The sequence below is a fragment of the Eschrichtius robustus genome, chromosome 11 (assembly GCF_028021215.1).
Source record: "Eschrichtius robustus isolate mEscRob2 chromosome 11, mEscRob2.pri, whole genome shotgun sequence".
Classification (NCBI taxonomy): Eukaryota; Metazoa; Chordata; class Mammalia; order Artiodactyla; family Eschrichtiidae; genus Eschrichtius; species Eschrichtius robustus.
The window spans coordinates 112,718,396-112,740,036 of NC_090834.1; the positions used below are offsets into that span (position 1 = coordinate 112,718,396).

General features: G+C 65.5%; 1 protein-coding gene across 1 annotated transcript; it reads right to left on the bottom strand.

The window, feature by feature from the left end:
- Positions 1-1,042: 1,042 nt before the first annotated feature.
- On the bottom strand, positions 1,043-20,272 carry CD81 (CD81 molecule). The gene is made up of 8 exons (XM_068555264.1): positions 20,018-20,272; positions 8,155-8,269; positions 4,376-4,473; positions 3,508-3,582; positions 3,109-3,213; positions 2,353-2,454; positions 1,720-1,806; positions 1,043-1,628 (listed from the first exon to the last, which is right to left on the bottom strand). The coding sequence occupies exons 1-8, from the start codon at positions 20,081-20,083 to the stop codon at positions 1,566-1,568; spliced, it is 711 nt and encodes a 236-aa protein (XP_068411365.1). The 5' UTR covers positions 20,084-20,272; the 3' UTR covers positions 1,043-1,565.
- Positions 20,273-21,641: the final 1,369 nt, after the last annotated feature.

Genomic DNA, 21,641 nt, shown 5'->3' on the forward strand with positions numbered 1-21,641 from the left:
TCTCCCTCGCCCAGGGCTGCACCCCGGGAATCCAGCGTTCAGGCCATGCTGCGGCCTAGCCCAGGGACCCAGAGGGGAAACAGGGCCCGTTCTGATCATCCCTAAGGCCGCCCCCATGCAGGGCCTCACCAGGAACGTGGGATCCAGGCCACCGCAGGCAGCTAGTTCACACCGCAGCTAGCAGGGGTGACACCCAGGCCTCGGCCAGGACGTTCCCAGGGCTTCGCAGCACAGAGAGAAGTAAAAAAGGGAGCAGGTTCCTTGGGCCATTCAGTTTTCCCAACCCACCAGCACCCCCCTGGACTGTGGAAGGGCAGGCCCGCTGAGGCCCTGTGACCCCCAATGCAGGGCTGGGGTTAGTTTCCAAAATCAGCCCCCCCAAGGAGGCCCCAGGGTGCCCTTGACGTATGAATCCCAGCCAGGGACTCGTCTCAGGAGGTCAAGTTAATGTACATGCAGGGGGGTACCTGCATGCAGCTCATGGTGACATCACCCAGCATTCCCGCTGGGGGCAGCAGCCTACCCAAGAGGTGGCTGGGCCTCAGTCCACGGTGGTGGGCCAGGTAGGCTCCCCCAGGTAGTGGCTGAGGCCTTGCCCTCCGGCCCCTGCAAGATGTGGCCACCCAAGCCCCTTGATGGGACGTCTGCAAGCAACTAGAAGGTCAGAGAAGAGCCCCTCAGACCCTTGGGAGGGAGCAGTGCGTCCATCCTCCTGAGCTGGCCCCGGCGAGTCTTGCAGGGGCCCCACATCCTGTACCACATTCTTGGGCCGCCTGCCTGCCCCGCACAGACCCCGCTGGGCAGTGGCTCACAAGGAATGGGGGTGGGGGCTGCTCCAGGTGGCACAAGGCCCAACAAAGGGGCACGCCCTCCGCGGAGTCCTTCTGGGCGCCCCACAGACACCCACCAACAGGGTCGGCGGCACAGCCTGGGCCCAGCGAGGTCCAAAGAGCTGAGCACCGCCTGCGCCAGGCTCCTCGGCCCCTCGGGCTGCCCCTGGGTCTCAGACACCACGGGCACAGGAAGGGGCCGGACATTGTGGTAGCATGCCTGATTTTTCCTTCTTTATTGAATGACTTTCAAGATGTAATTACAATCAAAGGTGACGCGTTAGAAAGGAGAGGTGCGTTGAAGGCATAAGGCTGCTCGTGGACCCGGCTCTCGAGACAGGTGGCCGGAAAGGAACAAGGATTAAAAAAGGCTGAGCGTGTGCCACCCATGGGGACGGGTGGGTAGGAGGGCGCAGCTCAGCCGGACGGCCCTTCGTGGCCCCGAGGAGAAGCCCGGCTGAGCAAGCAGCGCCCCCGAGCAGCCCCAAAAGCAGAGGGGGCCCCTGCCCTGCAGTCCCCAGGGCCACTCACATGCCACCTACAGGTGACATCAGCCCCGAAAGCAACAGGGAACTTCAGGACAAGAACAAAACCTCAAAAGTAAAAAGGCTGATAAGTGTAGCAGTGATACCAGGAGGTTATATACACAGGGGGTGACGGCCCCTTCTCAAGAAGTGTCCGGGTCACTCTGGGGGCACTGCAGGGGTCCCAGCGGCCCTCCCTGCGGCCTCAGCCTCAGTACACCGAGCTGTTCCGGATGCCACAGCAGAGCACCATGCTCAGGATCATCTCGAAGATCTGCGGAGAAGGGGGTGCGGGTGGGCAGGTGGGTCAGCACCCGGAGACCCGTGGCGGGGCCCTGAGCAGACGCCCGGCCCGCTCCACTCACCATGATCACAGCCACCACGATGGCGGCGATGCCGATGAGGTACAGCTTCCCCGAGAAGAGCTCGTCGATCTTCCCGTGGCAGTCCTCCTGCGGGGGCGGCCAGAGAGCAGTCAGAGGTGCCCGTCCTCAGCCCCCGGCGAGGCCGCAGCCCAGGGGCATTGCAGAAGGAGCACAGAGGGGCACAGCCCTGCCCCCCAGGACCCCTCAGCGGAGGTGTGAACAGGGCCTGGTCTCTGCCAGGTTGTAACTCACATCCGTTTTAAACAAACACGGAAATGGCGAGTGTGCCGTGTGCGCCCTCTTGCACTCAGAGATTGGGAAGCACCCACGATGGGACTGACCCGGGAGGTCAGGGCACCTCCATGCCAGGTTCGGAGGGCTCCCCCATCGGGAACCTGGGCCAGAGCCTTGCCTCCCCATAGGCTGGCCGGCAGCAAAAATCTGGCCGCAGCTCCCAGGCAGAGCAGCCCCAACTCCAGCCACAGGACTGCCCAGTATGGCCGTGTCCTTGCCCTTGCCAGCGGGAGCCCCGAGAGGGCCAGCCACCGCCCAGGACCCACCAGGGGTGGCAGCCAAATGGGGGAGGCAGCAGGCCCCGGCCCACCCTGGGAGGCCCCACCCATCACCACACACCTTTAGCAAGTTGCTGATGACGTTGCCGCCCGAGGGACACAGGCTGTTCTTGAACACAGAGGTGGTCACTGTGGTCAGCGCGTTGGAGCCACAGCAGTTAAGCTGCAGAGATGGAGGGCGCCCGCCGTCAGCCCTGAACACGTGGTCCGCAGGCTACAGAGGCCCCAGGAGCTGCGCCGGCCAGGCGTGGGGGCGGGGGGCTGGGCGGGTCCCCTCCAGGGGGAGAACGGAGCCCAGCGGCCCACTCCGCCCCCTCCTCGCACTCAGCTGTGCTGCACATAGACCCCTGCACCCCAGCTGCCTTGGCTCATCTAGTTCCCACCGGGGACCCCCAGGTCCCTCAGAATCTCCCCAGGTCCCAATGCCCCTCCTGCTCCTGGCTGAGGTCTCAGTGAGAGGACAAAACCCCCAGCCCCACGGACGCCCTCCCCGGCCACCCCCCCTCCCCTGGTCCCCCGGCCCCCCGGACGCCCTCCCCTCCTCCCCCCAGTCCCCCTGGACGCCCTCCCCGGCCCCCGCCTCTCCCCTGGTCCCCCGGCCCCCGCCTCTCCCCTGGTCCCCCGGCCCCCCAGACGCCCTCCCCGGCCCCCGCCTCTCCCCTGGTCCCCCGGCCCCCCGGACGCCCTCCCCTCCTCCCCCCAGTCCCCCTGGACGCCCTCCCCGGCCCCCGCCTCTTCCCTGGTCCCCCAGTCCCCCTGGACGCCCTCCCCGGCCCCCCCCCGGACGCCCTCCCCTCCTCCCCCAGCGCCCCCGCACCGTCTCGTGGAAGGTCTTCACCACGGCCTTGGCATTGTTGGCGTCATCGTCCATGATGGCCTGCTGCAAGGCCTGGTCGTAGAACTGCTTCACGTCCTTGGCAATCTGCGGAGGGAGGCGGTCACAGCACAGCGGGACTGTCCCCCCCGAGACGTGCCCTCGCCTGGCTCTCCCGGAAGGTATCACTCCCAGGACAGACCTGCCCGCCACCAAGCCCTAGAGGTGACCCTGCTTTCCACTCGGTCACCATGCTGCCTCTTCCAGAAAGCCCTCTGTGGGCTTCCTACCGGGAAGAGCCCTCCCAAAGCACCCTGCAATCTGACCCCTCCCCCGCAGCCTGAGCCCCTCCTCCCTCCCCACCAGCAGCCCCCCTGTCCCTCCCCATGGACACTGGCTCACCTGGTCCTTGTTGACAAAACCCCAGATGCCGGCGGCCACTTCACAGGCAAAGAGGATCACCAGGCAGGTGAAGAACTGAAAAGCGGAGGGGAGGGCAGAGAGAGGAGGTCAGAGCCGGCCAGAGAAGGCCCGGGGCTTCCTGAGGCCCCAGTGACCGACCGGCGTGTGTGGGGTGGCCGCTGGTATCCACCCACCCAAGACCCGACAGGGGATGAGAGGCGTGGAGCCGAGAAGCAGAATCTAGGACTCAGCCTGGCAGCGAGATGCCAATGTTCTCATCATCGCCGAGGGACTGGGCTCCACAGGATGGGGTGGGTGTGGGAGGGGAGGACACGGTAGGTTCTGGGTGGGTCGGAAAGGGCAGGGAGGCAAAGCCCATGGGAAGGGGGTCGCCGTGGTGCGCCTGGGCTCGCCCACCGGAGACACAGGCACAGCCTCCTGCAGCCCGCGTCTCCCAGACGCCAGGCCCTGGGCAGCACAGCCAGGCCTCCACTTCCCGTCCGTCGGTGGGTGACATGCCCAGGGCCACCTGAGGCTGGCTCTGGCACTGGGGCCGGGACTCACTCCCTATTATATCTGTGGCTTTTTTTAAGAAGGAAGAAAGAGAAAAAGCAACTTTGGAACTCAGTAGGAACTAGACAAAGAACTAGACGTAACGGCAGTCCACCTCGGAGGAATTTGAGACCCGATCGGGGAAACCAGAGAGCTGGCATTCTGGGGGAGGTCCGCAGGGCCAGACTGGCAAGGGGGGGGCACCAAGCTCCACATCGGGGACTGAAGGCGTTCTGTCTCCACCGGAGCTCCCGGTTCTGCCCCCCGCCGGCCCCGCAGCCCTCACCCTCAGCCCAGCCCCGGCCCAGGGCCTTACCGTCCCCAGCAAGCACTGGGACTCCTGGATGGCTCCGTAGCAGCCCAGGAACCCAACAAACATCATCACAGCACCCACGGCAATGAGGATGTAGATGCCTGCAGGGGAGAGACGGCTGCCCTCAGCGCCCTGACATCCCAAGGAGGCAGGACAGACAGACACCCCGATGCCCTGACGTCCCAGAGGCCCCAGCGCCCCCGGAAGCCCTCCTCCCCGGCTGCGTACATACACCCCACTGCCCAGGACTCTGGAGGGGCCACCAGGCGCTGACGCCCGCCCTGCTGGGAAGACGTCAGATGCCCGGTGGCTTGGAGAGGAGCTGCAAGGGCTTGGCAGCCCGGCGGGGCCGTGTGGGCCCCTCTCCAGGCCTCAGTTTCCTCCTCTGTGACGTGGATGGAGACCGGCGTTGCCGAGGCCAGGACCGAACGGCCCGTGGTGAGTGTTCAGAGAACTCAGTGTGACGCCACAGCCCGGACCCACTCTGGTTCCCGCAGTCTCCGGGACTTGGGGGCGCCGTGGAGGATCACCCCCGTCTTGGCGCAGAGGACCCAGCTGCTGGCCCGTGGGGTGGGGTGGAGGTGAGCCCAGGGGTCTGGCGACCCCACTTCACTTGTGCCCTCTCAGGCGGGGGCTCGAGTCCGGCTGCTCTGCTCAGAGGAGGGGGCTCTACCCGGCTTCTGAGGCCCTGACCCTGGGGGCTGGAGCCTGCTGGACGCAGAGGCCTGGCGGCTGGGACAGCTCGAGCATGGCACACGGGGTCAGTCTGCCCCCCTGGCCTGCCCAGCACCCACTGCTGGTCATGCGGCCCTTCTCCGCGTCCACAGCTCACCCAGGCGGGGCCCGCGCCCCTTGAAACGCGGACCACGTCTCTCCAAGGACCTCCCACAACCCTAGTCCTACCAGCAGACCTGGGCCCACCCCCCCAGTCGCCGTGGTTACGCGGCGGGCAGGCAGCCCGAGCCCCCTCCACAGTGCTAGGACAATGGGTCCCAGGGCTCCGGTGCCAAGGGCCCGTCGCCCCTGCCTGGCCAGGCTTTGGAGAAGGAGCCTGGGGGCCAGGACCCACTGCTGGGCTCAGAAAGCACACGGGGCCTCCCCTCTGGCCAGACGGAGCCTCCCGCCAGGCCTGCCCTCGGGAGCGCCTCACTCGGGCACAGCACCCTTGAGCCAGGTGTCCTCTGCTCAGGTCCTGAGACCCCCATCCCCACATCACTACCTGAGGTTCAGCGAGATGGCACAGGGCGCCAGGGAGGGGCACCTTGGCGTTCCGGGCTCTGGAGGGTCCTGCGAGAGGCTGGGAGACCCAGAGGCGGTACCCGACCCACCCCACCCCCCCAGGCCCAGCCCCAAGCCCCCCCCAAGGTGCCGGGCTTCCACCTAGAGCCCACGGCCTGGTTCTGGCCAGTGAGGTCCGGGACCCTCCTGGGCCCTGCAGCATTGCCCGGGGTGCTGAGCGAGCCCAGCTCACCCACCCCCGCTGCCTGGCATTGGACAAAGAGCTCTTGTCAGGGCCCACATCTGCTCCCCCACCTCCCTGGCAGGCCCAGTCTGCATCGGAGCCAGCAAGAGGCTCCAGAAGGCCGGCCCTGGGTGGGCAGGAGCTCTGTGGCCAGAGGGGCTCTGAGAGGCCCCCGCCCACGGGGACACAGCAGAAGGCCCAGGGGCTGGCACCCAGCCTGCCGGGTGGTCCAGCAGCTAACACTGCTTCCCCAGCAGCCGGCACTGCTTCCCCAAGGGCAGGATTCTCCAGAGCCAGGAGAAGCCAGGGTCAGGCCCCAGGTGACGTGCGGCCCCCAGTGAGTGGACCGGGGGGACACCTGCTCCAACGCCAGCCTTGCCCCCCCCCCGACGAGCCTCTCCCGTGGGACCACTTCCCCGCCAGAGCCTGAGCACAGCCCCGCCGCCTCCATTCTCCCGCCAAGGTCCCCCCAGACGTCTGCGCGCCTGGCCCGGACTGTGTCCCTAACCCAAGTCTGCAGCCCGTTGCCGCTCCTGCCCCATCCTGGCCTGAAGCAGGGGAGCCTTCAGCTCTCTGCCGCCTGCTGGGCCAGACGCTGGGCTGAGAGCAGGAGCCGCCCCAGCCACGAGGCTGGCGGCCCCGTCCCCAGCAATTTGGGAGGGACCCCTTCCCAGACTGCTCGCCCTGGGGCCGGTTCAACTCTGCCACCGGCAGAGCCCACACCCACTGCACCCAAGGTCCCAGAGATGGGGATGCAGAGGTGGCAGCAGCCCTTCCCACACTGGGACAGAAGGCCCGGGCACGTGCTGGCTCAGACCCCCGTGGGGGCTCTGAGAGGGAAAGGAAAGGCCTGGGAGGAGCCCCGCGGGAGAGAAACCCCCCTCGAGGGCCCAGAGGACACTCCTGCGTCCTCAGACGTGTGGGCCCAGCTGACTGCCTTGCTTCTGAGGGGGCCTGGCACGTGTGCGGGGGCCCCGGGTCACACACCCCTCGTGCCCTCTCGGGGGGCGGCCTCACCCTCTCCTCCTGAGACTCAGACCTGTGAGGGGCCCCACAGCGCGGGGGGAGCCCAGGAACCTGCGGAAGAGGGCTCGGGACCCTCCCCGGGACGGCTGGCCCTGGGAGCCACAGCCCCAGACGGCCACGGGCAGGGAGGGGGCAGGCAGCCCCACGGCCCCGGGCGGGGCGGGACGGTGAGCGTGTGGGCCACTCCCGCTTCAGCAGCGGAGCGTGTGTCCCGCGTGCGGGGTCCACACAGGACGGAGGGCGCGCGCCAGGCCGCGGGGTGGCTGCTGGCCCCTCAGGGCGCCCTGAGCCCCGAAGGCCCCCTGGCCTGCTGCTCGGCCTGTGGGAGCGAGAGGGCCGGCCCAGGAGCCAGTCCTTTAAAGGACAGAAGCATCTCAACAAACACTCCCAGAGCTCCACAAGGGCCAGGCCCCACCTTCCCTGATGGGGGGCGGGGCCCCAGCAGGAGGCAGGGGGCACCCCTTCTCCCCTCCCGCCCCTCCGTCGCTCCTCCGGCACTCCCACCCCCACCCCAGGGGCCGCTGGCCCAAACCCCCCGCCCCCCAGCCTGACGGACGCCCCGAAGGGGCCGCCACGGGCGCCCAGGAGGCAGACTCGCAGCCTCACACGGCGGCTATAGGTGTGGCTGCAGGGCTGAGTCACGCAGGCCCCGAGTCTCCATCCCGGGGGGCTCCGGGATCCAGCCCCACCCTCCCAGGAAGCCTCCCCTGAAACACCCACCATATGACACAGGGGAGTGCAGGGGAAAGGGGCAGGCGCGGCCCAGTCTCAGCGCCACTAGACATTCCTGGTCCCCCCCCCACTGGAAGGGACCTCTGTGCTGCCCAGCAACGCCCCTGTGTCGGGCCTCCCGAATGTCCCTCTGCCCCCGCCCCACCCAGCTGCCGCTCTCCTGCTCCTGCCCCCACCCCAGAGGTGATCTGGTGGGGTCCCCAAAAGCCACACACACCCCGCCCCCAGTTCCAGCTCTCCCTGGGAGCACCCCCGGCCCAGGCAGGCACTGCACCAACTCCGGAGGGGACCCTCAAGGCCCCCAGGCTGACATAACCCCACCTGCTCTCTGGCTCCGTCTCACCCTCTGGCCCCAAGAGCCCTTCCTGGCTGGCCTCCTCCCTGCCCCAGCAAGAAGCCAGCCCCGCTGAGCTGGCTCAGCCCCTGCTTCCTCCTGGAAGCCCTCCCTGACAGCCTGTCTGAGGCCTTACTGAGCTTATGATCACACACTCCAGTGGCCCGTTCGTGCCGGCCCCCAGCCCAGAGCTGGCCGGGGTCCCTCAGCCCGTCCTCTGCCACTTACCTACGTAGAAGGTGTTGGGTGCAGGCCTGTCTCCGAGCTCCAGGTAGAGGAGGTTGGTGGTCTGAGGGTCATGGCGAAGCCACAGGGCCACGCCTAGGATCACACCTCCAGCCAGCTGGGGAAAGAGCAGGGCACGGTGTCACTCGTGGCCCAGAGCCCAGCAGTGGTGAGCGAGAATCCACCACACTACACACACACACAGAGGAGGGTGCCGAACCCTCCTGTCTGCTGGGTCTGCGTGAAGGGCTTCCCTCCAGGCAGGACTCACTAGCCCCTGGGGTCTGGGCCTGCCGTTGGCTCCAAATGTCTGATTTGCTGCCTTGGTTGTCAAGATGCCCCGGGGGGCCTGGGCATGGGGGACCATGTGGCTGGTCCCCGACCCTCCCGCCAGCACCACTGGAGTGAGACTCCCAGACAGGCTGCCAGGTAAGATGCAGGACACCTGGTTAATCTGCATTCAGACAGACAACAAACACTTCTTTAGTATAAGTGTGTCCCAAACACTGCATGGAACATACTTATACCAAAAAAGTATTCACTGTTTATCCGAAGCGGAAGTTTAACTGATGACCTGTACTTTATCTGCTAAATCTGGCCAGACCCCGAGCACCCCAGGGAACGCTGGGCCCTCCTCCGGGGCGTGGCACTGCCCCAAGAGTCCCGAGCTCGTCCGGGAGCCCCATCTTTGCTGCCAGGACAAGGAGGGGGTGGGCACTTGATGCCACTGGGGCCCTGGTGTGGTTGGCAGAGGCTGCTGGGGCCGGTGGCAGCCGGGAAGCCACAGGGCCGGGGCTTTGTGGGGTAACTCCCTGCCGTCGCGGAGACGAGAAACAGCCGGGGGAGCAAGGGAGCTCGCTGTGCTCGCCAGAGAGACCGCGAGGCAGAGGCTGCGCTGAGCAGCGGGCAGGAAAGGGAGCTCTGCTCAGAGCCTGGCATGGGGGGGGCGCGGGCTTCCGGCTGACTCATGCCCCTGCGAGCACAGTGGCTCAGTGCTAGGTGGGGTCTGTCCTTGAGGGTGAGCCCAGACCAGGCCCAGCAGGCCCACGCCTGAGCATCTGACCCACCCAGGCAAGCGCCCGGGCCGCCCCCCGCACCCCGGCCTCCTCCCCGAGGCAGCAACTGTCCCTGGAGCTAGGAGCACCAGCTCCTACACAGACCGTCAGCTACGTGTCCAATGAGGAAGAGAAACCAAAAAGCGGACCCCAAGAAGACCACCTGGCCGGCCCAGTGCCTGCCCCCAAGGCCCTGGCCAGGGAGCACGGCCCCGAGACAGGCTCAGTAGAGCGTGTGAGACTCGAAGCCCCAGCACCAGGGGCTGCCCCAAGGAAAGCCCCAAGCATCTCCAGGGATCTCCAGGCAGGTGACGCTAGGGCGCTGATGGGGGGCGGGGAGGCCAGGAGCCCCGTGGCCGCGGCCCAGGCCCTCCTACGCTGGGCTCCGTGGACGATAAGGCTGGTGGGTACTGCTGGGACCGTCGGTGCCCGGCAGCAGCTGGGCTGCCCCTGAAGGTGGTGCTGTCGACACCGCCCCCCGGGGCGGGATGGCACCCTCTCTGCCCCCTCTTCCAAACTTTCAACTAGGGACTCCACTCCCCACACCCAGGGCAGCACGCTTGCTCTCCCTCTTCCCGGAGCACATGCAGCGGGACCGGCAGGGTCCCTCCGGGGCACCCGGGCCCTGCGCACCCCTGGGAGGGCAATGCCGAACTCCCGGCGTCCCGCGGCTGCTCCGGGTGCCTGTCACACCCACAAGTGGGGGGGAGGGCCCGGGACGTGGGCAGGGGCAGGGGGAGGGCGGGGACGGGGCAGGTAGGCTCCGGAGGGAGTCCTGCCCCTCCGGCTCTCCCGGAGCTGGCTGCCATCTGCAGCTCCAGGGGAGGCAGTGGTGAGGTTGAGGGTTGCCGTGGTAACTCTGGCTAGAAACCGCCACTTATTCTGTTTTGAAACTGTGGTCCAGAGACCGCTTTGTGAGACGTTCCAGGACGGAGGGGGTGGGGCAGGGGGAGCCCTGTCCTGGGCCTCCTTTGCAGTCAGAGAGGCCTGGCCGAAAACCCTGACTCAGCCTCAGTATCCCCATCGGTAAGGAGAGCTGAGCGTGGAGTGGCGCCTCCCGCCCCCCTGGCTGGGCTGGGACCACCCCCATCTTCCCCATGCAGCCCCTCACCCCAGAAGCCAAGGGGACAAGCCCATCTAGGGCACTTGGTCCTAACAGAAGTGCTGTGAGGGTGATGCTTATCCCAGCACCCAGATGCTAACTGTGGGGTGGCAGGCAAAGTCCCCAGCTCTCCGGTCTCGGGAAGGGCTTTCCACTGCAGGCCCCAGGATGTGCGGGGGGCAGGGGCGGAGGGGGGACAGCAGCCTCCAGGCTCCCCTGTGGCTCCAGCCCCCCTCCTGAAGGGTTAACAGGGAAGGCAGTCCTGCCTCCAGGCAGGGGAGAGCCTGGTGCTTAAGTGTACCCTCCTCAGCCGGTCCTCAGTCATTCCAGGCCCCGCACAGACCCGCTGGGGTGGGCCTGGCTGAAGGCAATGGTGGCAGTGACCACCCCCAGTTTCGGGGGGTGGGATGGGCATTCACCTAAGGTCACCTACAGAGGAAGGGCAAAGGCAGCAGTGCGAATCCCCCCCCCCCCAGACCGTTAGAAAAGGCAGAGGGTGGGGTGGACCCGTGCCTCTGCAGGGAGCGGGTGCCCAGGGCAGGGCAGGGGTCCCAGAAGCAGCAGAGGTCTGAAAGAAGCCTGCTCTTCAAAAGATAACCCACAGACCGGGGCTTGCAAACGGCTAACAAAGGACCCGTATCCAAAATTTATAAAGAACTTGCAAAACTCTAATGACAAGAAAACAAAACAACCGATTTTTAAAAAACGGGCAAAAAAAAAAAAAAAAAATTGGACACGTCACCAAAGAAGAAATGTGCACAGCAGATAAACGCGTGGAAAGACACGCAGAGTCATTGGTCACAGGGAGATGCAAATCAAACCACAGTGAGACACCCCCAAGCTCCTATGGGATGGGCTGAAGTGAGAAGGCCCCCAGGCGAGGGTGGGGAGCAGCGGGGACACAGGAGGCAGAGCTCGGGTCCTCGGGACGTTCTCCACCCCTCCACCCGCCGTGCGCCCAGCCCCTGCACCCCCAGTACTGCCCCAGGGGGGTGGAAGCTCGTGCCCACACAAACGTGCCAGCAGCTTTCCTGGTAACACCCCCAAACCGGGGACAACCCGATGTCCTTCAAGTGGTCAGTGGGTGGATACCCACCAGCAGGGGAAAGGAAGAAACTACTGGAACTACTGACACAACCACCAGAGTGAATCTCCAGATAATCCCGCGGATCTTCAGAAACAGACCAAGAGGAAAAACCACCACCTTCCGATTCCGTTCATATAAAAAGTACAGGAAATGCCGATCACAGGCACAGATGACAGGCCAGCGGGTGGCCTGGGACGGGGAGGAGGGATCCCAAGGCCACGGGGACACCTCTGGGGGTGATGGATACATTCACTCTCCTGGTGGACCACTCTCTAGGTCTCACAGGTGCCTCCTTGCGTCAAAACCTACCAAGCTGTACATTTTAAACATGCAGTTGACGCTATGTCAAACAAAGCTGTTTAAAAAACCCCACACACCCAAATCCCCGTCCACTGAACTTCTAAGCAGCAAAGCCTTTAGGGGTAAATGTTTCTTCTGGTCCCAAAGGATCCAGCCTGCTGTCTTCATGCCAACCGTCCACCAAGGTGAGGACCCCCAGGCTTCTAGCGGCCAACAGCAAGCATCTGGAAACGCCGAAGTCCTGTCCACAGAACTGAGGTTTTAGGGTCAAAGAAGGGACTGGATAAACTAAGCAACACTTATGCCCACTATAAAACAGAGTCCAGACTTAACGGAAAGCACTCAGTCCTCGCATTGGGTGGGAATCAGAGTGTGGCAGCCAAGGGCCCCCAGAGCCTCTGGCTGCTGGGTCATCTCAGGACCATCTCGGCACCTTTGTGCCTCCAATATCCTGGTGTGTATAATGAGGAACTAAAAGTACACAAGCTGAAAAGATGGGGTACATATATACAATGGAATATTACTCGGCCATAAAAAGGAACGAAATTGGGTCATTTGCAGAGACGTGGATGGATCTAGAGACTGTCATACAGAGTGAAGTTAAGTCAGAAAGAAAAAAACAAATATCGTATATTAACGCATATATGTGGAACCTAGAAAAATGGTACAGATGAACCGGTTTGCAGGGCAGAAATAGAGACAGACGTAGAGAACAAACGTATGGACACCAAGGGGGGAAAGTGGAAGAGGGGGTGGGGTGGTGGTGGGATGAATTGGGAGATCGGGATTGACATGTAGACGCTGATGTGTATAAAACAGATAACCAGTAAGAACCTGCTGTATAAAAAATAAACAAAATAAAATTCAAAACATAAAATAAAAGTACACAAGCTGACATACGCAGAGCGCTCAGATGATGCCGCCGTATATAGGGAGAGCGTTCGACGGCGCTGGCAGTTAACTGTGGCCACCCGCAGGAGTTTCCGGGCAGGCTGATCAGTGGCAGAGTCTGACACTTCGTCACTCACCCCCTCCCTCTCTCCTGCTAGCTGGCCTGGCAGAAGTGCCACTGCCACCTGCTCCTGCATCCTGAGATGCTCTGGCTCGGGTGGGGCTGGCGAGCAGCTCAGGAAGGAGCCCCTAAGCTGTTGGGATTACTGAAGGGCTCCACACCAGGGGCCGGCACGGACTGTTTGTAATCCTATGAAAGATGCAGTTTCTGTTTCTTTCTTCCTCCTTTCCGAGAATTAATAAATAATAGCGTCAACTAAAAAGGGGAGGGGGGGGCTGCCAAGTACACTGGGTTCCTGCCCGGCCTGTCGGCGTTTCCAAGAAGCAGCTGGAAGGGCGTAGGAGTGGGTGCTGCCCGGGCAGGCCTGGGGCAACCTTCCCCCCCCGCCACCCCCGGCTCCTGCCAGGCCCTGAGTGGGAGCTGAGCTGGGATCTGTCTTCCATCCCTCCCCACCCACACGTGCTGGCCCAGTGGTCACCCCAAGTCCTGCCCACGCGTTCCAGGAGTGACAGGGACACCCACGCATCAACGTGCTCCCTTAATTAGCAGCGCTGATGCTCTCAGAGACAGATGATAGAGGGGGCAGCTCCGTCGTGACCCGGGAAGGGCCTTGGCTCTGAGCCGCTCTGCTCCCTAACCCACCACCGCAAGGGGTGCACACTCTTGCTGGGAAAATGTGCCACGAAGTGCCCATGCAGTTCGGCAACCAGGAGGTCCTGGGGGCCTGGAGACCCTCCCCAGGAGGGCAGTGAAGGCCACAGGCAGGAAACGCCCTTGCAGACACCGGGATAAGTCAGAGGAGAGAGGTGCAGCAAAGACCCTTTGAGGATGGGATGTGGAGGGTCAGTGGGGGCAGAAGCCACCACCCTTGGGCTGGGCGGGGACCTGGGTCCCTGAAGGCGGACCCTCCATCTCCACCCACCATGAGAACAGGGTGACGCGGGGCCCGACTCAGCCTTCCCGGGGGGTGGGCAGCGACCCTATGGCCCTGTCGCGCCCTCCGGGAACACGGCCACCCAGCTCAAGGCGGGAAGGAAGTACAGAGAGAGGAGCAGGGACCCTCGCCTCAGCCAGGAAGCGGAAACCACTCTCCAGGCCCCTCGACGTCAGGAAGCCGCCTGGACTGGCCTCTAAGAATAGCTGCGGGGGCGGAAGAGGACACTGGCCCTCCTGGGCCCCACCAGCTGTGGGATGCAGGAGCCCCTTGTCACCGGGAGGGGAGTGCAGGCCCCCGAGGACACCCTGCCACCTCTCCGGGCACAGCAGAGTGGGCCTGGGGAACCCGCAGGGCCCGGCTGCTTCCTGGGCCCATCCCCGAGCCTACCTACCACCCACTGCAGGCGGGGAGGCCGGGAAGCGGCCTGCTCCCCGGCCCCACACCCACCCCACTGGCTGAAAGGGCCCCTCCTGTGGGATGTCCCTCTGTCCCCTCAGCCCCTGCAGCGAGGGGCGTGTGGACACAGACGTCCCAGCCACCTGCCAGCAAAGGGCACTCGAGGGGCTGCAGCGGGGCGCACACATCCGACAAGGAGGATCTGGGTAGGCTGGGCAAACGCTGGGAGGAAGACAGGAGGTGGGTGGGCCCAGGCAGGGGCCAGAGGTGAGCGGAGGGGCCCCGGGGCAGGTGGGGTTCTCTGGCTGCCACGTGCTCCCCGTGCAAACCCAGGCACAGCCACCCGCCCCTGGGGATGCCCCGGCCCCTGCCTGGAGCCATGCCGGCCGCGAACCACAGTGGCTGAAGGACCGGCCCTGGTTTCCAGTCTGCCTCCACCACTTCCTCGTGTGGGCACTTGGGGCCTCGGTCTCCTTATCGCTCCAGTGGGCCAGCTGGAGGCAAAGGGCATGGCTCCAGCCCAGTGCCCGCCTGGCTCAGGGGAGTGGGGCTTCGTGTGCGCCCGAGCTGTTATCTCGGGGACAGAGGGGAAGGCTGTTCGTCCAGCAGGCGGGCGGCCGAGCCCCCGGGACGCGGAGCAGAGAGGGCCTGGGCCGTGTGAGAGGGAGCCTCCCCGTGAGCTCCGGGGGCGGCAGGACTGCAGAAGGTGCTTCCCGCCGGGCCCCCCCCGCCCCGAGACCAATGCCGTCAAGCTCTGGGGCTCAGGCCTCCCAGCACCCGGGACTGGAGACCAGGAAGGCGGGCGGCCCGGGGTCCTTCCTTCTGTTCCCCTGCAGCCCCAGGGTCACGGCCTGACCTCCACATCCCGCCAGGAGCTGGCTGCTGGCTACCAAACTCAACGCCCAGCTGCAGGTGATGTGACAGGTAAGGCGGGTTACAGGGCGCCGTTAGACGTTCCCCGAGGGAGAGTTATGACCCAGGCCGGCCTGCGTGTGGGAGGTGGTACAGAAGATTCCCGTGTGACGGCTCGGGATGCCAGGGGGCCGCCCACCCACCCACCCCGCATGGTCCCAGTTTCCTGTCCTTCACCTTCTCCACAATCATCCCGTTACCCCAGTAACTGGGGGCAGGGGAAGCACTAAGTTTCCAAAGTTAGAAGGGGCATGGCTTCAAAGAAGAGGGCAAGGCGGCTGCCTGCTCCCCATGCCTCTGTGGCGTTCGGCCCCCCACGGCTGGGCCCTCGACCACCCTGCCCTCAGCACCCTCCCCCACCACGCACTGAGCCCCAGCTCTAAGGTGCCTCCCTGCCCGCCGAGCCCAGGGAGGGCGGCTACGCGCCCACAGGCACCCCTGCGACCACGCGCTGGTGGCCGGCCAGCGAAGGGAGACCTACTGCCAACTGATCGGCCACCCCTGGGGCCAGGACCCCTGCCCGCCTGTGGGGATTCCCCCAGCACCTGGGGGCCCACCTGGAGCCCCAGGTGGTCTTGCGTGAAGCAGCACCTGCTCTGCCATTGGAAGGAGGGGCTTAGGCCAGGCCCCACAGTACAAAGTATGGGGGCGGGGGAGGGGCACTGAAGCCCAGAGGCTCTGGAAGGAGGTGTGCTGGGTCACACCACACCTGCAGGACACCTGGAAAGGGCCGATTCGAAGTGAGCTTGGTGCTCCGCGCAGCATGAGGAGTCCCGGCCACGGGGGCGTGCTGCATCCACGGCGGAAAGCCCCAGCCCAGGCTGCGGGCCCAGCCTGCGTCTCGGGGGGTGGGCAGAGCCAGGGTCCCCGCATTTCTCCCCCACCCCTACCTGGGGCCCTCTCCAAAACGCTGCACAAGTGCAAAGGTGACGTCCGCCCCTCCCACAGGTGCCCGGACTCTACACCTTATTGATTTTCATGGCTCTTCCCTGTCGTGGGATTTCAGGCGCTGAAATGAAGGCGGGGGGGGGGGGGGGGGGGTGGGGGGGGGTGTAGATTATATGGGACGGGGGTGCTTTGGGGGGCCCATCTCCCTGTCTGGACTTGGAAGCAGTATGAGTTAGGGATTGGGGGTGAACTCAATTCCTGGAGGCACACTGAGCTGGGGGTGGGGGTGGGAACCCCACAGGGCGGGCACCGCATCGGCACTGGAGCAGAGCCGGCCAGGGTCCCAGGCTGCCCGCTTCTGGCTCCAGCTCTGCACCCCGTAATGCCCAGACACTCTCCCTGGGGCCAGCCTGTCCTGGGCACAGACCACAGATTTCCTCTTCTCAGCAGGGCCTGGCCCAACAGCCGTTTCCCCAAAGCGTGGCAGCCAGATGCCCGGGGGCACCAGGGGAGCCCACTTGCCCTCCCTCTGAAACCAGGAAACAGGAAATCCCTGCCCCCAGCCAGAGCCGGCCGGGGTCACGTCCCCTCTCCGAGAAGGAAGAAGACAGAACCACTAAGTGATAGACAACCATGCGCTGATCCGGAAGCAAGAATTTAAAGCCAGTTAGCAGGGCTGCTCGTCAGCCCCACTCCCAGCCAGGTCTGGCTGCCCTGCTCCTGCTACCTCTGGAAGGAAGCCCTGACGGCATTCGGCTGGAGGAGCTGCCAGGCCCGGGCAGGAGAGGCTGTGATCACACCCATTTCACAGATGAGGCAAGCGGGGCTCACACAGGGCGTTCACCCGCCCCAGGTCGCCCACTCGAGCGGGGCGAGCAAGGAAGCAGCGGCAGGCGCCTCTGCTCATCCGGAGCTGCTCCAGCAGCAGGCCTTGAGCCCCAGTCACCTCGCCAGGAAGCTCCCGGGCCACCCCACCGGCAGGAATTCCATGCCCTTGGTGGAGTACCTGCACCGTCTCCCCAGCTCGGGCCGGGCTGCTGCTCTTCCTCCCGCCGTGTCCCCACCTCACACCTCCGGGCCTCCGGGCCCGCCTGGCCAGGGGGCCCCAAAGCAGGCCGGGGCCAGGCGTGCTGAGTGCACACAGCCTGGGCCCCGGGGTCTGGCGCAGAGAGGTGGGACAGCAAGTGTGTGTGCTGGGGTGTGTGGGCGCGCATGGTGACCGGCTCCTTCTTAGACAGCAAGCCAGCCTGCCTCTGATGCTGCCGCCCACGGGGGAAGGCTTTACTCTCGAAATGAAACTTTAAAAAGTGCCCAGATCCAGGGACTGGACCCTGCCCAGATCCTGGTGGCGCGGTGGTTGAGAATCCGCCAGCCAATGCAGGGGACACGGGTTCGAGCCCTGGTCCGGGAAGATCCCACGTGCCGCGGAGCAGCTAAGCCCGTGCACCACAACTACTGAGCCTGCGCTCCAGAGCCCGCGAGCCACAACTACTGAGCCTGCGCTCCAGAGCCCGCGAGCCACAACTACTGAGCCTGCGCTCCAGAGCCCGCGAGCCACAACTACTGAAGCCCACGCGCCTAGAGCCCGTGCTCCACAACAAGAGAAGCCACTGCAATGAGAAGCCCACACGCCGCAACGAAGAGTAGCCCCCTCTCGCCGCAACCAGAGAAAGCCCGCTCACGGCAATGAAGACCCAACACAGCCAAAAGAAAAAAGCCCGGATCCAAGTCCAGACACCCATCCTCAACCTCTTGACCCAGCTCCCACCCCCAGCACCCCCTTACTGCACTGTGGCTGGGTGCACGGTGAGTGGGTGGGGCTGGACACCAGGGGCCCTCCCTCACCCACTGGACCCTGCGGGGGCCTCCCAGGCACCCAGGCGTCTAAGCCCCTTCCCCAAGACACTGCCTACACTGGCCAAGGAATGCGGTCTTCCCTACCAGCCACCATGCCCAACACCCATTTCCTGAACTAATCCGACAACAACCGCAGGGGAAGGACCCCCGCTTCAGCAGGGAGGAAGCCCAGGACCAGAGCAGCAGGGTGGGGACTCCACCGAGGTCCAAACCCCTGGCACCATGCTCTTGGCCAAGCTATGCTGGGGGAGGGGTTGCACAGAGAGCCCCGCCCCCCACCCCCCCCCACCCCCACCCCGCCTGGCTCAGCGTGGCATCCCACCACGGGGGGGGGGGGGGGGGGGGCGGGCGGCCCAGCATGGGTGGGTGGGGCCTTGCTGCCACTGGAAGCGAATGCTCCGCTGGTTTGCTGGGCATGCCCAGGGAGGGAGGGAAGGGGAGAGGCCTCAGAAACAATTCCTTAAAGCCCGAATACAAAGTGGCCCAGGGTGGGGGTGGGGATGTGTCAGGCCTCCACCCCTGCTGCCTGGGAAATTACCAGAGGTACCCAGGCTGAGCTAGGAGGGGGCGGGGGGAGCCTGCCCTGGAGACCTCCCGGGCTGTGCAGGTGGGAGGGACTTACCCCGCCCCTACACTCAGTCCAAAGGCAAGAATCCACTCCTGCGAAGTCCCCTTCCTCCGCCCCCCTCCCCCTCCCACCAGGGCCCTCCCAGGCTCTGCGGGTACGGACTGGCTCAGGGGCTGGCAGAGGGGTGTCCCGGTGACACCCCTTGCCAAGCCCACCCCCTCAGCAAAGGCTGCCCGGCCCACCCTGGCCCATCCTGACAGCCTAACCGCTCCCACCCCCAGGGCAGAGGCTGCTGGCTACAGGACCCCCACCGGTGCCCCTGCAGGGAGGATGTGACACCTCCACTCCGTGTCCAGTCCCTGCCCTCCCCACCCCAAATACCTCAGTGCCCCGAGGTCCACCCTGGCACCCTTGGCCGTCCAGATGGCAAACAGATGTCCCCAGGCCCACACACTTTTCCAGGAGCCATTTTAAAAGTTTACCCTCCCAGTGTCAACTTAAGAAAGCACCCACCAGACGTTGTCCTGGTCCTCCGTGACAAGGGGTGAGCAGCCTGGGGTGGCAGAGAAGCAAGAAGGGGCCAGGAGGGGGCCCGGGTCACTCTGCCCAGGGGACCGCAGGGGACGCAGGACACAGCTGTGAGAGGGGCTCCCGACAACCACTCCTGGTCTCTCCGGGCCAGAAGGAGATCTCCACCCCCCTAATTCCAACACTGACAGGAAATGGAAACAAAAGCCAAAGCTCCATCAGTCACAGGCCAGCAGTGAAGACTGATGAGGAAACACAACTCAGGCCAGCAGCCCACAGACCCCAGGAGACCCTCCCGCACCCTGAGACGTCCAACCCGTGGGCTCCTCTTTCCAAAGCGGCCTCCCAAGCCCGGACCTGGACATCCACCCAGCCCCGGCACCCCTGGGGCTCGGAAACCCCAGGTCTCCAGGCTCCCTGCCTGTGCCAACTCAGAACACCCGCCCAGCCCCTTGCCCCTCACAGCCTCCACGGCGCCCCAGGGGGAGGACGGGCTGGAAGGTCAGGCTGGGTAAGGAGGGGAGGAGGATGGGGCTCCACAAGCTGGGGGCACCGGGGAGGAGGCACCCCAGCACGCGGGCCACCCGGGGCCCTGGGCGCTTCCCCTCTGCGCTTCGCCCCGGCCCGGATCCCCATACGACCCTCTGGGTGGCGACAGCAGGCAGGAGGGTGAACTGGACTGGGCCCAGGATGGGGTGGACGGTCCCCAAGACTCTGGCAGAGTGTGCGTCGCCCGCCACCGCACTGGGCCGCCCATCTAGGGGCGGTGGCCCCGATGAGCTCATGGGGGCGGGGCGTCTGGAGCCCCGCCCCCGAGCCCCTCAGTCCCCGAGAAGCAGGGTGGTCCCAGAAACAGCGGCCAGGAGGGCTGAGCAGTGGCCGGGTACTGGGTTCGGAGCGCGCACCCACCGCACCACCACCATCACCAACCGGGAACAGACCCCAGGTCCCCAAACGGCCCGGCCCGGCCGCGGGGCTCTGGGTCCCGACGCGCAGAGGCCCGAAACCCGTCTTGGAGCCCCCCGCCCCGCCCTCGAGGGGCACGGCGGCCCCGGACGAGCCCCACCGCTGCGACCCGCCGGCCTAGGACCCCCCCACCACGCGCTCGGCGCACACAGGTGGCCCTGCAACTTGGCGGCCCGGTTGCGCCCCCTTGGCAGGGCCTAGCGGGGCGCGGCCTGCCAGGCTCGGGGAGCGCCCTCCCACCCGCGGCTCCGGGCTCACCCAGAAGACGAAATTGAAGACGAAGAGCAGGTACTTGATGCACTTGGTGCAGCCCTCCACCCCCATGGCGGCGCGGGCGGCGGGCGGCCGGCGGGGCGCGGGCCGGTCCTGGGCGGCGGGCGCGGGGCCTGGGCGCCTGGTGGGCGGCCGGTGGCCTGGCGGGCGGCTGGGACGCGCGGACGCGGGGCACGAAGGGCGCTGGAGGCCGGGCCGAGGATCGCCTGTGTGTTTGCCGCCGTTGCGCGCTCGCCTTCTGGGCGGGCGCGCGCCCCACTCCGTCACTTATAGGGCGCCGAGGCCACGCCCCCGAGGCCCCGCCCCCGACCCTGCCGCCCGAGCGCGGAGAGGCAGCAGCCCCAGGCCCCAGCCCAGCCCCCGGGGGGGCGGGGCGCACGTCCCTTCCCCCCCTCGCTCACACACATCGGGGTGTCAAGACCTGGTGCAGTCAGGACCCCGGGGCCTGGGCACAGAGTGCCAGGCGCGGCACGCGTCCCTGGGCTGCAGGCGCGCTCGGATTCCTCTAAGGGGCCGCGCCGGAGGACAGGCCTGCAGGCGGGGAGAACTGCTTCCCCTCCTCCCTCAGGCGCCTGGGACTCTGGTAGCAGGCCCCGCGGAGGAGGTGATGCACGGGCGCCAGCTCTGCCGAGATAGCAGCGCGCTTGGTTCACAGCGCTCCCGGGATAGGAACCCGGCTGGCGGTGACGAGGCCCTGGCCTGAATATCCCGGAAGGCGAGCCTAGGCCGCCAAGCCCTTGTCCCATGGAAGGGGGGAGTCCCTGAGGGCTGTTGGAAGAGTCTGTGCTGGAAAGGTCACGGACAGGGTGTCCCCTGGGCCCGTGTTGTGTCCAAGAGGCCCGAGCCGCTTATGGAACCTCCAGGTGTTGTGTATTTCATGCACAGCCTGGTGGCGCCAGTACCGCAGGGGGCCGGCCCCACACTCCTGCTGTCTCCCGAGGGCTAAGGAGGCAGAGAGGTGACTCATCAAGCTGTCTCCCCGGGTGACAGCAAGGTGACATGCAGCTGGAAAGATGAGAGCTCTGCCTCTGCAGTAACCCTGGCACGAGTGACTACTGACCACTTGCAAGGTGGCCAGTGCCACCGCTGGGGACTGAAGTTTTCATTTTGTTCATCGTACAGTGGTTCGAATTTCAATAGCCGTGGGCGGCCAGAGCAGCGCCGTCGTACTCATCGGGACTCTGGTAGTTTTGTAGTTTTCTTGGTGGCTTATTGTAAAGTTTGTTTTGGCTTCATGCTTGTGTAAGAGCCACAAGCACAAGTGTGGGGTCTGTGGGTGTCGAAGGGACGTTACAACAGAAGTAACATCTTTGGAGGTCTGCCCAGGTTCTTTCTGTTGAAGCGGAGGTAGAACAGGTCTTCAGTGTGAAGAATCGCTTGTCTAGGTGCCCTGGGCACCCTGCCCTCCCATCAGCTCCCTGCTGCCCACAGTGATAGGGACATTTCCTGCCAAAGGTGTGGGCTGTCCCTTCCCTGGGCCCTCTGGGGAAGGGGGTGGTAGGGGCAGAGAGCCCCCCCCCTCAGGGAGCAGCAAAACCACGCACCTGCGTCCTCGGCCCGCCATCCCCCAAAGTGGGTCGCGCCTGGCCAGCTTCTTCTGTCCTCTGCT

Bases quoted from the DNA above. Each gene is read 5' to 3' on its own strand.
- CD81 (XM_068555264.1), bottom strand. From the start codon at position 20,083: ATGGGGGTGGAGGGCTGCACCAAGTGCATCAAGTACCTGCTCTTCGTC. The intron at 8,270-20,017 runs GTGAGCCCGGAG...CTCTTTCCCCAG, and splicing joins TCTTCAATTTCGTCTTCTGG to CTGGCTGGAGGTGTGATCCT. The intron at 3,214-3,507 runs GTGAGCCAGTGT...CTCCCTCCGCAG, and splicing joins GTTTTGTCAACAAGGACCAG to ATTGCCAAGGACGTGAAGCA.